Here is a 14,639-nt window from a genome sequence, read left to right as displayed (position 1 = left end):
ATCCGGAGTTGAACGCCCAAAACACGTCATAACCTGGAGTTTGACGCCAAGAAAGGCCCCTACTCGTGGGAAGCTTTAGTCTCAGCCCCAGCACACACCAGGTGGGCCCCAGAAGTGGATTTCTGCACCAATTATCTTTGTTTATTCATTTTCTGTAAACCTAGGTTACTAGTTTACTATTTAAACAACTTTTACAGACATTTCTTGTACCTCATGACATTTTTAGATCTGAATTACATACTTTGTGACGGCATGAGTTTCTAAACTCCATTGTTGGGGGTGAGGAGCTCTGCAGCGTCTCGATGATTTAATACAATTCCTTTGTTTTCCATTCAAACACGCTTGTTCTTGTCTAAGATGTTTATTCGCGCTTAATTGTGATGTGCTGTGACAGAGCATAGGAACGTTTTCACTGAGAGGATGGGAAGTAGCCATTGACAACGGTGACACCCTACATAGAGCTTGCCATGGAAGGGACTTGCGTGTGGGAAGGGGATTTCAAGGAAAAGTAGAAATTCAAAGGACAAAGCATCTCCAAAACTCCAACATGTTTCTCATTACTGCACAACAAGTAACACTGTTATTCCCTATTATTTCAACTTACAATTTTAAATACTTTGACTTCTTAAAATTAAATCCAAATAACTTTGTTGAACTCCTGACTAAGATTAATAAAATAAACATTGATTGCTTCAAACCAATAATCTCCGTGGGATCGACCCTTACTCACGTAAGGTATTACTTGGACGACCCAGTGCACTTGCTGGTTAGTTGTGCGAATCAAAAACTTCGTGCACCAGGTGGTGGAGTTCTACTCCAACTACCACTCACCCCTTCTCACTTCGATCTTTGTGCACCAAAAGCAAGTGCTAGTCATAGGGGAGGCCATCTAAGGAGTACTCAACATTGGGCCATTAGCGGATGGACATGATGCCTATCAAGAAGTCTTGGCAGCATGCAACGAATGTGAGTTCGATTGGAGTGCAGTCCTCCGTGTAATAGCCTTACCCGAAGCATGTTGGATTCGAGGAACCATAAAGCAAAGACCAAAGGGTTTAGATGCATGTTTCCTCACTCAAGAAGCCGCGGCATGGGCCCAAATCCTAGCTCACTATGTGCTACCAAGCACCCATGGGTCATCCATTACCGCCGAGCTCGCCTTATTGGTATGGTGCATCCTAACCAAGAAACCGGTTGACATTCCGCATGCCATTCGCCAATCCATGGGGCGTATTCATGTTAAGGGAAACTTACCCTTCCCCGCTATGGTGACCGAATTAGTAGCGGCAGCCGGTGTCCACCGAGAGGCTAAGGATAGGAGGACCTCAATCCCGGCCGAGGGCGATGTTATCCCGACCAAGAGGTGCCTCAAGCCTTCGGAAGTCACCAAGGACCTTGGACCATTCACCCCAACTTGCAACACCACTACTTCATCCGCACCACAAAAATCAGCCACCCAACGCCTTGAAGACCTTCACAAGAAATTGGACCGTTATGAGAGGCGTAACCAGCGCCGATATGCTCACGTGAAGAAGCTTCTAAGCATTGTCACCCCGCCTATGGAGGAACCGGATATCTCCACATCTACCACTACTTCAAGCGGACATAGTGATGACAACGAAGATGAAGGACACTTGGGACTCGGCCACCCCTTGCGCATCACCTATAGCACGGAAGACCGTGCTACGTTTTAAGTGTGGGGAGGTCGACCAACCGATCTCCGTAGGTAACACCTGAATAAATTTTTGAACTCCGTTATAGTTAGGATAGGTTGCATGATTAGGTTTTCTTCGACACCATTTGCATGATAAATTTGCTTGGTTGGAACAATGAACTTTCTCCTAGGAAACTAATACTTTAGGGCAAAATCAAGATTTTGGGGCAACCTTGACATTGCCAATTTTGAATAGTTTGGTGCTACACTTGCTTGAAGATTGTACTTTGGAACATGGATTTTGAGCTAAGAACACAAGCAAGTGAGATTTGAGCCTAATGGTGTGGTTACATCTTATAACCACTTATTGCCCTTCTTGTGTGCATTATTCTCTTCCTATGATTGTAATCTTTGATTTGTTTGATTCTTTATGTCCATTATTCCTTGCATTCATGCATTTATATGATTGAGGCCATCATTTCATTTAGCTCACTTACCCAAATAGCCTTACCTTTTATCTTCCTTTGTTAGCCATATTGAGCCTACGTATAACCCACTTGTTCTTATTTTAGCACATTACAAACCTAAAGCGAAAAACAATAAATGTCCTTAATTTGGATCTTTGATTAGCTTAGGCAAGTGTGTGTGAGTATCATTCAAGAGTGGGAATCTTGGGACATTGGGTGAATAAAAGGGGTAGTTTCGTATTTTTATTGAAAATATTAGGAACTGGGTACATGCTCATGTATTGATCAAATGTATAAACCTTATGCATTGATGCTCTTGTATATAGAAAGAAAAAAATTGAGAAAAATAAAAGAAAAAAAGAGAAAAGAAAAAGAAAAATAATATGGAAAAGAAAAAAAAAGAAAAAAATAGAAAAAGAAAGAAAAAGAAGAAAAAGAAGAAAAAGAAAGAAAAAAAGGGGGGACAAAATACCCCAAAGCAAAGTGTAGCTCAATAAAATCAATGCATGAGTGTTGTGAAACGAAAAGGGATACATGAGTATGTGAAAGAGTGCAAAATGGGTAGTTAGGCTAGCTTTGAAATTGTATAGGATGTCATAAGTTAGGTGGGAAGCTTAAGCTTATCAAAGATTCAAATCCCAAGCTCACTTGACCAAATATGCATCCTACCTTGACCCTAGCCCCATTACAACCTAAAGACAAGACCTCATGATATTTGTACACATGCATGGAATGAATGTTGATTGCTAGATGGAAAACAAATCTTGGAAAGCATGATTAGGAGAAAATTGAGAAAATTAACCCTAAACACTTGAGTGAATAGAGTGTAAACACTTCCGGTGATGGTTCGAAGGCTCTAATTCTTGTTCCCGACTCTCACGAGCATTCTTCATGCAAAGTTGCGTATATTGCACTTGACGACTAAAAATTGGTAAGTCCCATGTATTGCCCACTAGCTTACCCTATATGCTTGAACGTATCTTAGGAAGGTTGATTTGTTCCTAACCAAGTAGATAGTGGCACTAGTCATAGTTGCATTCATATAGGTAGGTTGCACCTCATGAGTCTTATACCTTTATAATCCTTTGGTCTTTTACATTTCTCTAAGCATGAGGACATGCTAGAATCTAAGTGTGGGGAGGTTGATAAACCCCAATTTTAAGGTTTATCTTGTATCGATTTTAGGGGTTTTATCGATGATTCCATACGCTTTTCATATGAAAATACACGGTTTTGTGTTTCTCCCCTAGTTTTTGCCTTATGGATGAAAGCATGCCTATTTTGCGCGTGCGCGTACTTGGCGCGCCTGCGTGGATTGCGCAGCCGGAAGCCAAAGTCAGAAGCCAAGCTACGAGCCGGCACGTGTAGCGGCTGAGCCATGACCACCATGGACGCGCACGCGTACGTCACGCGTCCGCTCGAATTGCGAGATAGCCCAGTGGCGCGCGCGCGTACTTTGCGCGAGCGCGCTGATATTCGAATATGATTTTTTTTAGGGGTCACGTGACCTGGGCGTGGAGACAGTTGGAGATCCCATTTTGGGGAAGTGCCTTGACGGGAAAAGCTTAAAAAGACCAGGGGTTGAAGGGTTAAGGGACTTTTAGCTCATTTTTACATGTTTCTAGATTTTTCTCCTTGTGGTAGTTACACTCTTGCGTAGAGAGAGAGATCTCAAGCTCTCATTAGGGTTCATCTTCTTCAATTTCTGAATTCTCAATCACTCTTTGGTGAGATCAAATTGCAATTCTCAATTTGCTTTGTTCCTATTATAGATCTTCTTCTCTAATCTCAATTAGTGCTTGTAATTGATCAATTCTCAGAGATCCTAGATTCAACTTTGTGGTTTTGGATTCTATTAATTTCTTGAGAAGTTCATTTCTATTGTTGTTCTTTGTTAATTGTTGTTAATTTCTTGTGTTGAGGTGCTTTTAATTCTAATTTCTTCTCATTCTTACTATGTCTTTCATCCTTGCTCATCAAGTGTTTGATAAAATGCCAATACTAGTTATGGAGTAAAAGTTTCTTACTTGGCATAGGGGTTTGGACCATTAGAGACGTTGAATAGTTTATGTCAATTGTTGATTGGGAATTAGGAAGTGCTAATTGACTTGGAGTATACTAAAGCTAGATTTCCCTAGGGTAAAACTAGGACTTGTGACTCAAGTTAGTTAATCTCATTTGACTTTCCTCTATACCTAGGGGTTAACTAAATGTAGCAAAGCCTAATTGTTATCATCATTGAAGAAACTATAATGATAGAATTTCTAATGCCAACCCTAGGCCAAGTCTTCTAATATTGATAGTTTACCACCTATTCTCGCTAAACATCTAAACGAACTATAACGAAGCTTCCTAGTCAATAATTTGTATTCTTTAGCAATTCCAAGGGAGGACGACTCGGGAGACTAGTACTCTCAGTTATAGATTGTAGGATTGTTTGATGCGAAATTTTGAATGTCGATTAGACTATACTCACGATCATATCCATTATTGAATTCTAAATCGGCATGCTAAATTTCGTTTATCAACCACCAACTTACGACGCTACTATACGTAGCAGCATCCTTCCAAGCGACGAGATCAAGGTCGTTTAGATTGTCTTTTTCATTTTTTGTTTATTGTTTTTCTTTCACCGTATAGTTTTCTTATCAGACACTATTTCCTATCCACATCGGGAGGTTTTAACAAGGCCCAAACTTTAAATAAAATTCATTTTTTTTCAAAGCATTGCCCTATCCGACGGCACGAACTAAACATGGCTACTTTTGGGGACCGATCACCCCCTTCAGCCTCTTCAGCTTTGCCACCTCAGCCCTCAGAGCCTCCGCCTAGGACTGCAGCACGGCGGCTTTGAACTCTGCTTTGGAGGAACGCTTTTGCTCACTCTCAAGCTGAGAGAGGAAAGAAGTCTCCACCTTGGAAAGGCGGAGAAGTTCGGCACCAGCATCCTTGGCATCCTTCATTGCCTTCAGTCGAGCCGTCTCCGCTGCCTCCAACTCTCTCTTTATCTTCCTGACCTCCGCCTGGGATTGGAGAAGCTTGCCGTCCAGGAGACCCACCTAAGCTAGCATCGATCCCGCCTTATGGACAATGACAGTAGTGCGGATACGCCAACCTCGCCTGACCAAAAACGTCGCAGTCATGGAAGTACTCCTCAGTGTCCAGGAGAAGGCACTGGTCAATGAAAGCTGAAGCATCAAAACTTTAATCCATGACAGATGGCACCAGCCCCTCCTCCTCTACGTTCTCACCACTACTACCCTCCGTCGCCCTCCTCTGCTTCCTACTCGCCTCGGTGGCCAAGACCTCACGACCATTTCCTCGTCAAACCCAGTAGCAATTGGCCCCGACAAAGTAGCCCCGACTGCCCCGATCGAAACCAACTCCTGGGAGATAGTCCAGGAATCTGCCTGCGGTCGTGACTGCAGCGTCGATGGGGTAGCCTCCCTGCCGTCTTCTTGGATTATGGCAGCTTTCAACCTCACCAAATTAGTCAACCCGCCAGCCATCTCAACTGAAAAACGTAGGAAATACAATAAGTTACAAACTCGGCAATTAAAAAGAAGAAAGCAAAACCAAAGAAAAACCTATCAACATAGGTCCAACAAGCCACCAGATCTCCAATAACATCCCTAGGATTTAATGGCCTATCCCTAAAAAGTGCTAACAGAACATCGATGATGTCCTTTGTAAACCCTGCAAAATTAATAAATAATTAGCCAATAAATTAATTATTATTCAAAGAAATTAAGAAATTAAATTTTATAGTTTAGAGGAGTAGAAATATTTTAAATACGAATTTTAACACTATTTTTAAAGATTTTGGCTCAAAAATGGGGCAACAGGCTAAACCAGTTGAATCGGCCCATATTAGCCTAATGACCCAAACCATATAAACCCAAATTGAAATATTTTAGCCACAAACACTCCTCCCTTATGTGAATCACACTGCAAAGTGGAGACGGAGGTGAAATCCACAAGCACATTCACACATCACCTTAAATTTCTCAAAATTTTAAATTCGGAGTTTCGATTGACGAGTCGTTTGTGGCCATGCGTTCATCTCAGAGTCCTCTTCAATTTTATTTGAACAAAGTGGTATATACCTCTGTATTTCATGCCCAATTCTATAACTCCTTCATTTGTGCGAATTTGGTTTTAATTCTTAGTGATTTTAGTGATTTTGGTGATTTAGGTACAATCTAACATTGGATAATTGTTGAATTTTACTCCAATCATCAATGGGTAAGGTAAAGAAACTCTAAACTCTTGTGGTTTGTACAAATTTGTGTGCCCTAGTATTAATCTTGAGAAATTATATGAATCAGATTGATATTGTCACTACAAAAAAAAGGTCTATGGTCACGGTGAAAAACTGTGACCATAGCTAGTGAAAAGGGTGACCAAAGGTCTATGGTCACGGTTTTTGACCTATGGTCATGGTTTTTTCACGGTGGCCTATTCTGCCATGGCCATAGACCTATGGTCATGGTTTTATTATCGATGGTTATGATTGTAGTGTTCAAATTCTGACACTTTAGGTCACGTTTTTTTACCTTGACCATAGGTTGCTCCATGGTCACCCCTTTATTAAAACCGTGACCATAGCCTAATCTATGGTCACCCACCTTAAAACTGTGACCATAGCCTCAATTGGACCTCTGTAGCTCAAGTTATTCTCGTTGGAATGCAAGGAGGTCGGGATTGATAGCATCTACTTTCTTCTTTTGTTTTTGCACAAAACTCTGCCAAATTCACTCGAATTTCAGCTGAAATCATAAAAATACAAGAACAACTCAAAGTAGCATCCAAAGAGGATTTTTACACTAAAATATAATAAAACATAATAAATTCTAACTAAAAATAACTAGAAAATGAAGGGAAAATGGTATAAGATGATCACGCATCACAACACCAAACTTAAACTATTGCTTGTCCTCAAGCAACCAAAACAATATAGAACCAAGAAGGAAAAATGCCTAAGACTTGAGTTGTCATTTAAGCTCAGGTCTAGTTACTGAATGAGGTTAATAACACTCTAATTCTGAATAGCTTCGGCATCTCACTATCCTTTGAAGCTCAGAATTATTGGTATCTTTCAGAATTAGAACTTGGATGATATTATAGATTCTCTTCTTTAGGCTCAAATTGATTCTTGAACACAACTTTTGCTTTTCCTTGGTGCTTTGCACCTTGAGCCTAGCCGAGACTCTTAAGTGTTTTGTCTTCAAGCTTAACTTGATACAAGAACACCACAAGCACTTAACTGGGGAACTCATTGAATTCTAATTTTTCTTTATTTCATGGTTTATATTGTATTTAATTGAGTGGTTTTATCAAGCTTTTCACCCACTTATTCATAAGATTTGCATGATTTTACAATTCCTTCCTAGTTTAGTTCTATGATTGAAAACATGCTTCTTTGGTCTTAATTTAGCTATTCTTAATCCTCTCTTATTACCATTCGATGCCTTGATTTGTGTGTTAAGTGTTTCAGGCTTCATAGGGCAGGAATGGCTTAGAGAATAAAGAGGAAGCGTGCAAAAATGGAAGGAACACAAGGAATTGAGGAGATGACCAGCGAGAAGCCACGCGATCGCATAGCTCACGCGATCGTGCGAAATGGAAGAAATCATAGTGACGCGTTCGCGTGCTTGACGCGACCGCGTGGATTGGAAGTTGCACGAATGACGCGAAAGTGTGGACGACGCGCACGCGTGGTACGAGAAATGCTAAGTGACGCGAACGCGTGGACAACGCGGACGCGTGACGTGTGCGATCTGCAGAATTACAAAAGTCGCTGGTAGAGATTCTGGGCTGCATTTCAACCCAATTTTCGGCCCGCAAACACAGGTTAAAGTCAGGGAACTTGCAGAGACTCAAAAGGCTTTCATAACTCACAATTTTAGGTTTTAGATGTAGTTTTTTAGTGAGAGAGGATCTCTCCTCTCTCTTAGGTTTTAGGATTAGAATTCCTCTTAAAGGATTTAGGATTTATTATTATTTTAACTTACAATTTCTTCTGAGCTCCAGGTTCAATATTTCTTTATTTTGACCTCTCTTTTACTTTGAGATACTTTAATGCTTTTATTTCTGTTTGATTTATGTTGCCCAATTGGCTTATGAATATTTCCATGTTAGATTTGACTACTTCGAATGAATGTTAATTGAGGTATTCCAGACATTTATTATTCTTATTTATCTTTTTATATTATTGGCTTAAATTGATTAACTGGAAGCTCTTGAGTTATCAACTATTCATGATTGATTGTTATGTCGGCTAATTAATTTGAATTCCATTAACTCTAGTCTCTCCTTAGGAGTTAGCTAGGACTTGGGAATTCTAACCAATTGGTTCACTTGAATTTCCTTTGCTTACGCAAAGGTTAACTAAGTGGGATTAACTTCCATTCTCATAGGAGTAACTAGGATAGGACTTCCGAATTTTCATATCTTGCCAAAAGTTTATTCTACAGTTATTTATTTATTTTACCTGCCATTTAATTTACTTGTTCCTCACTTTCAAAACCCCCAATTTACAAAACTCATAACCCATAATAAGAACATACCTCACTGCAGTTCCTTGAGAAGATGACTGGAGGTTTAAATACTTCGGTTATCAATTTATTTAGGGGTTTGTTACTTGTGACAACCAAAATGTTTGTAAGAAAGGTTGATTGCTTGGTTTAGTAACTATACTTACAACGAGAGTTTACTATAACCTCTAAACCATCAATCTTCAGTTCTTCAAAATGGCGCCGTTGCCGGGGAATTGCAAACGTGTGCCTTATTATTGGTTATTGTAAATATTTTTCCAAAAAAATAAATAAAAAAATATTTTTCTTTTACTTGTTTATTTGTTTTCTCTCTTCCCTCTTATTTCTGATATCTATTATGAATTCTCACCCCCTCGCTTTGAGCTTGGTTCTAATTTTGTTACAAGGAATGGAAGATATAATAGGACTATGCATCAAGGTCTAAGCAATCAAAGATGGATGGAGCCACAAGGATCTAATCACCCCTTTAGGCAACAACACCCTCCTAGATATCATGGACAAAGACCATTCTACAATGCATACCAAGCTGATAGATATGATGGACCGCCTTGTAGCTACCAACAAGCCCATATCCATCAAAGCCAAAATCACAGGTTTGCCACGAAGAATCAATAAACCAATTTAATGCAACCCTTCATCAACTGGAGCAAGCAATAATTCAATTATCTTCCAGACGTTCAGACACTCAACAGACTCCCAAGGCTTCATGTGGAGAATCTAATGAAGAATGTACTGTGAAGAAGACACGAGAAGCTCCAGTGGACAACATAGAGCATAACTTCATCCTGGAACAAGTAGAGGATGCTGTCATTGTAGAAGAGAAAGAGTTGGTTGAAGATTTAGGAGATGCTAAACCTCCATGGGAACACAGAGTCATGGAAGACTCCGTCGAGGATGCTACAATTGACGCTGAGGAGGATTTTGCACCGCCTCCAATACAAATATCTTATGAAGAACTGAATGGATAACCCAAGACGCAGGTTTCCTTGATGATGATGATCACGGGTCCTGTTCTCTTAGTGACGAACTTGCATCGCAAGTGAATTCTTTGAGACAGAAGAATCTTTCCCGAGTGAATATGAAGATGATGCTGAGGTAGATTTTTCTCAACCTCCAATATATGACTTGAGCGATGATGAAGGAGAAATTGAAGTGGAAGAAATTTGCAATGAAGTGGAGAAATTCACAGAATAGCACAAGGGAGTAAAACTTACAGAACCACTGGAACCACCTATCCCGAGGCCACTACCACCCAATACAAGCTTCAAGTGGGTACAATCCTTAACCCTTAGCTTTATTTTTCCACTTGAATATGGTTTCTTGAAACATATGGCCAGCTTAGAGCTCTCTGCGGCTTTAAGAGTAAGCGGGAAATGGCTCGTACTTAGAGCTGGTGCACAAGGTTCAATAAGGTTCCACGCTTCAACTCGAAGTGCACGGATTGGTATCATGCTCAATTGAATGGATCACGGAAAACGTTTGGTCACCGTGGTGAGAATCTACATTTTAAACCGCCCGGATGAAAACATGTAGATCAAGACGGAGGCGGATTTAAAAGCAAAGCTTGGGATCATGGATTCTATGCTGACATTCGTCACCCCGGGAGCCTGAGAATCTGTTTGAAGCTGTTCAGAAGCTTTACTTGCCTAGTTTGGGACCCCGGAGGCTATTGGCATTCCAAGCATTGGTGGAGATTTTTGGATGAATTTAAACATAAGCCGCCATAACAGGAAGCTCATCCAATGTCCAACTTAAGCACTTTAACCAAAAGTGCTAGGTGGGAGACAACCCACCATAGTATGGTCGTTTCTTTTTCAGTTTTATTTCGTGTTATTTATTTTTATTTCCTTTTTAATTGAACCTGAATATTATTCATTCGCATTGCATATTGCATAATTGCATACCTGCATGAAAAAAAGGGGAAAACATGCACGCGACGCGGTAGAGTCACTGACATGTCCGCGTCACTAGTGCGTTGGGTAGAAAAGAATTGAACAGAGAGTCACGTGAGAGCGTGGCTGGAGGCGCGCCTTTAGCATAATTTGACCCCACGCGACCGCGTCGCTCACGCGACCGCGTCATGTGGGAACTTTGGCCTCCCACGCGACCGCGTCACCCACGCGGCGGCGTGCCATAAAAATCGACGTGAAAAGGGTGCATAGCCAAAAGTTATGCTAGAGTGGTGCTGGACGGGTGCTGAAAGCACAACCTTACCATGCGGACGCATGGCTCACGCGTCCATGTCATATCCCCATATTGGTCACTCACACGATCGCGACGACCACGCGATCGCGTCACCCAAAATTTGGCAAAATAAGATTCTGAACAGAGAGTTGTGCGAGCGCGAGGCTGCCCTCGCGCCAGTAGCATAAACCGTATCATGCAACCGCGTGACCGACGTGACCGCGTCGATTAACTTCAAATGCAACTCACGCGACCGCGTGCCCCACGCGTCCGCATCGTTTGCACCGCACCGCTTATCCTAATTTACCAAATATCTTATCTTTTCTTCCCCAATCCTAATTTTTCCCTCTCTCCTTTATTACTCACTTCTTTCCCTTCTCATTCTTCTTATCTTTCATTTAATTTATTTTCATTCATTGCATTATTTTTATTGGTGTTAGAAATTTCTTTGGGTAATTATTTACCATATTTTGCTTGTGGATTATTAAAGGAGTTGTTTGACAATTATATATTACTTTTTAAAGGGTTGCTTGCATGTTCAATTTAATACATTTAATAACTTATTTACCATGCATGCTAAGTGTTTGTGAAAAAGTCCGTATGGCATTGTGCATTATTTTAAATTATTCTATTTTACTACTCTAATGCCTACTTTTCACAAAACCCCTTTTATGTTTTATTAATTAAATATAATTGTCAATACAAACAGCTTATTAGTTTGAAGGAGATGATAATCTAACTTATTGATCTATGCTACTCATGTCTTTGCCAGCATGCCAATAAACATCTTGCATCTAATTGTCATTACATGCACTTGCTATATTTTCATTGATGACCTTTTCACATGTAGTCATGACCATGTGTTAACAACATCCTTCTTTACCGTGCATTGATTATCACTTATACTATCCTCTTCCTTGCTCTAACCCTTAGTTTTAAAGTTACTTACTTTTTCCCTTTTTAGGATGGCCACCAAGAAGGGTGAAAAGAGAGCTACTCCCAAACCACCGGCAAGGAAAGGAACAAAAAATAGCACCAGCTGAGGAACCACAACCCCCATCCACCTGCACATCTCAGAATGCACCGAGGACGGTGCAATCTTTAAGTTTGGGGAGGTCGATACCGATCTCCACGGATTAGTTAGTCCCTTCTCAACACCAATGTTAATTTGTTAATTGTTGCATTTGCATGTTTGTTTGATTTTATGCATTTAGTCACTACTTGGTTGAAGTAATATTTTCTTTTTCAAGAAATTTTTATAGTATTTCACTAATTTAAATTGAAAATTTTTTGTTAAATTTGTTTGAAGTTGTATTTGGAACATGATTTTTGAGCCAAAAAACACAAAACCCGTGAGATTTTGAGCTTATTTATATGGTTACATTATTTAACCATTATATTTTATTCTTATGTGTTTTCTTCTCTATAATTATTTCTGTGTGCTTCGTCCTTCTTTTTTATTCTGGTGTTCTTTACTTTGCTTTAATCTATATGTCCAATATAGAATATAGATACATACCAAGATAGGATTGAGGCCATATTTAATTATTAACTCACTTATCCCAAATAAAGCCTACCTTTTATGCCATCCTTGTTAGCCCCCTTGAGCTTTTTAATTCCCTTCTGTTTTATAACCACATTACTAGCCTTAAGCAGAAAAACAAAATAAAAATCCCAAGTTGAATCCTTGGTTAGCTTAAGATAGAAATTATGTAATTGCTTAAGTGTGGGGAAACTTTATGGGAACACGGATGATAGAAACAAGGTAGAAAGTTAAAAAGAATAAAGATATTTCAAAATAAAAATTTTTTGGGAAGCATGCTCATGTGAAATCAAAGTAATTAAATTACCATGTGCATAAAAAAATTTCAGTATTTAAATAAAGGGGATACAAAAGAATTCCTCAAATGCAAAATAAAGCAATGCACTGATCGGGGGAAAACTTGTCTCTCAACAAATCTCCATTCGGCAAGTGTACCGAATTTCTTGTCAAGTAAAAACTCACAATAGAGTGAGGTCGAATCCCACAGGGATTGATTGATCAAGCAACTTTAATTAGAGGAATGTTCTAGTTGAGCGAATCCATGAATAGAGTTGACAATTGCAGAAAATAAAATGGCTGGAAAGTAAATGACTGAAAGTAAATTGCAGAATTGTAAATGGGGAATGGGGGAACTGCTCATAAAAGTAAATTGCAGAAATTAAAGACAATGGGTAAGATCAGAAATGGGGAGTTCATTGGGCTCAGGAGATGTTGCATTCTCCGGATCAATTTCATTCTCATCTCTTCCTCAATCAATGCACTCATTGATCTCCTTGGCAATCTTAAGTGATTGAACAAAAATTTCTTGTGGTTCAATCTCTCAAATCTTGATCAATAGCCAATTCCTTGGTCAATTGCTCATGAGAAGAGATGAAGTATGGTCACTGATTATACCACATGCATTTTCCAAATCAAGTGTTGAGAGGGTTATAGCCACATACCCATCCACACCCAATGTGGTCCAGCATGAGAAAGCATTTCTAGCTGATCTCTTCATTCCTCTTTCAAGGTTTCGAAGAGATCCAAGTTTGAATAGCTTCTTTTCCAAGATAACTATCCAATTGGATGAAGATCGAAAGCTTTCAAGTAAAATCAAGAGGAAAGATAGAAGAAGAATAATGAAAACTAGTATTGATCCATCAAATTACAACAAAGCTCCCTAACCCAATGAAAGGAGTTTAGTTGTTCATAGCTCTAGAAATCAAAATCAAAGACGGAGAATACATGATAAAGCTAGAAGTGCAAAGAAAGTAAAATACAAAGAGTAGTTCTATTTCCTAGCTCTCTGTCCCTTCAACAATTCAAAGCTACTCCTATATATACTATTCTTCTCAGCTTCTAGTTGGCTCTTCAAGTCTTGGGCCTTTGGGTCTTGAGTTTGAAGCAGTTCCTTTCTTCATTTGAGCTTGGCTTTACTTGCAGAGAGAAAGTGTGAAGTGGGTAGAGACTTTAGCTCAAGACGTCAGGGGTGTTTAACATTTAGCGAAAGTATAAGTTTGAGAACGTTAGTGACGATTAACATTGTCACTAACATTTCAATGCACCCCTTAGCCTCACGTTAAAGTCCACGTTAACTAGGTTAACGTGGCTTCTCACGTGGCTTTTGCCAACCTTCGAGAACGTTAGTCACAATTAACATTGTCACTAACGTTCCAATGCACCCCTTAGCCTCACGTTAAAGTCCACGTTAACTAGGTTAACGTGGCTTCTAACGTGGCTTTTGCCAACCTTCGAGAACGTTAGTGACACTCAACCTTGTCACTAACGTTCCAGTGTGCCCCTAGGTCACACGCTAAAGTCCACGTTAACTAGGTTAACGTGGCTTCTAACGTGGCTTTTGCCAACCTTCGAGAACGTTAGTGACACTCAACATTGTCACTAACGTTCCAGTGTGCCCCTAGGTCACACGCTAGTTAACGTGGCTTCTAACGTGGCCACTCTTAGCCATCCCAACGTTAGTGACAATGTTGAGTGTCACTAACGTTGGCCCATCCTTCATTCCTCATCGTTAGCTTCCACGTTAACCAAGTTAACGGAGAAGTTAACGTGGCTCTTGGGGGTTGTGTGGTTGCTTCAACGTTAGTGACAATGTTGAGTGTCACTAACGTTGTCGACAACTCTTCATCTCTTATGTTAGCTCCCACGTTAACCAAGTTAACGTGGGAGTTAACGTGGTACTTTGCACCTTAGGCCAACGTTAGTGACAATGTTGAGTGTCACTAACGTTGGCTTCT

At 40.0% G+C, this 14,639-nt stretch overlaps 1 protein-coding gene across 1 annotated transcript in view; it reads right to left on the bottom strand.

Annotated features, from left to right (window-relative positions):
* Window positions 1-4,949: 4,949 nt before the first annotated feature.
* LOC107493611 (uncharacterized) overlaps window positions 4,950-14,639 on the bottom strand; it is a 22,920-nt gene continuing 13,230 nt past the window's right edge. Inside the window, exons 7-10 of the mRNA XM_016114681.3 lie at window positions 5,728-5,817; window positions 5,382-5,635; window positions 5,242-5,295; window positions 4,950-5,144 (exon numbers count right to left, since the gene is read on the bottom strand). Of these exons, the coding sequence (XP_015970167.1) occupies window positions 4,950-5,144; window positions 5,242-5,295; window positions 5,382-5,635; window positions 5,728-5,817 (593 nt within the window). The remainder of the gene's footprint in view (window positions 5,145-5,241; window positions 5,296-5,381; window positions 5,636-5,727; window positions 5,818-14,639) is intronic.

The sequence above is a fragment of the Arachis duranensis genome, chromosome 3 (genome assembly GCF_000817695.3).
Source record: "Arachis duranensis cultivar V14167 chromosome 3, aradu.V14167.gnm2.J7QH, whole genome shotgun sequence".
NCBI classification, from domain to species: domain Eukaryota; kingdom Viridiplantae; phylum Streptophyta; class Magnoliopsida; order Fabales; family Fabaceae; genus Arachis; species Arachis duranensis.
The sequence above is the reverse complement of the archived record's forward strand: the minus strand, read 5'-3'. Positions and strand labels throughout refer to the sequence as shown.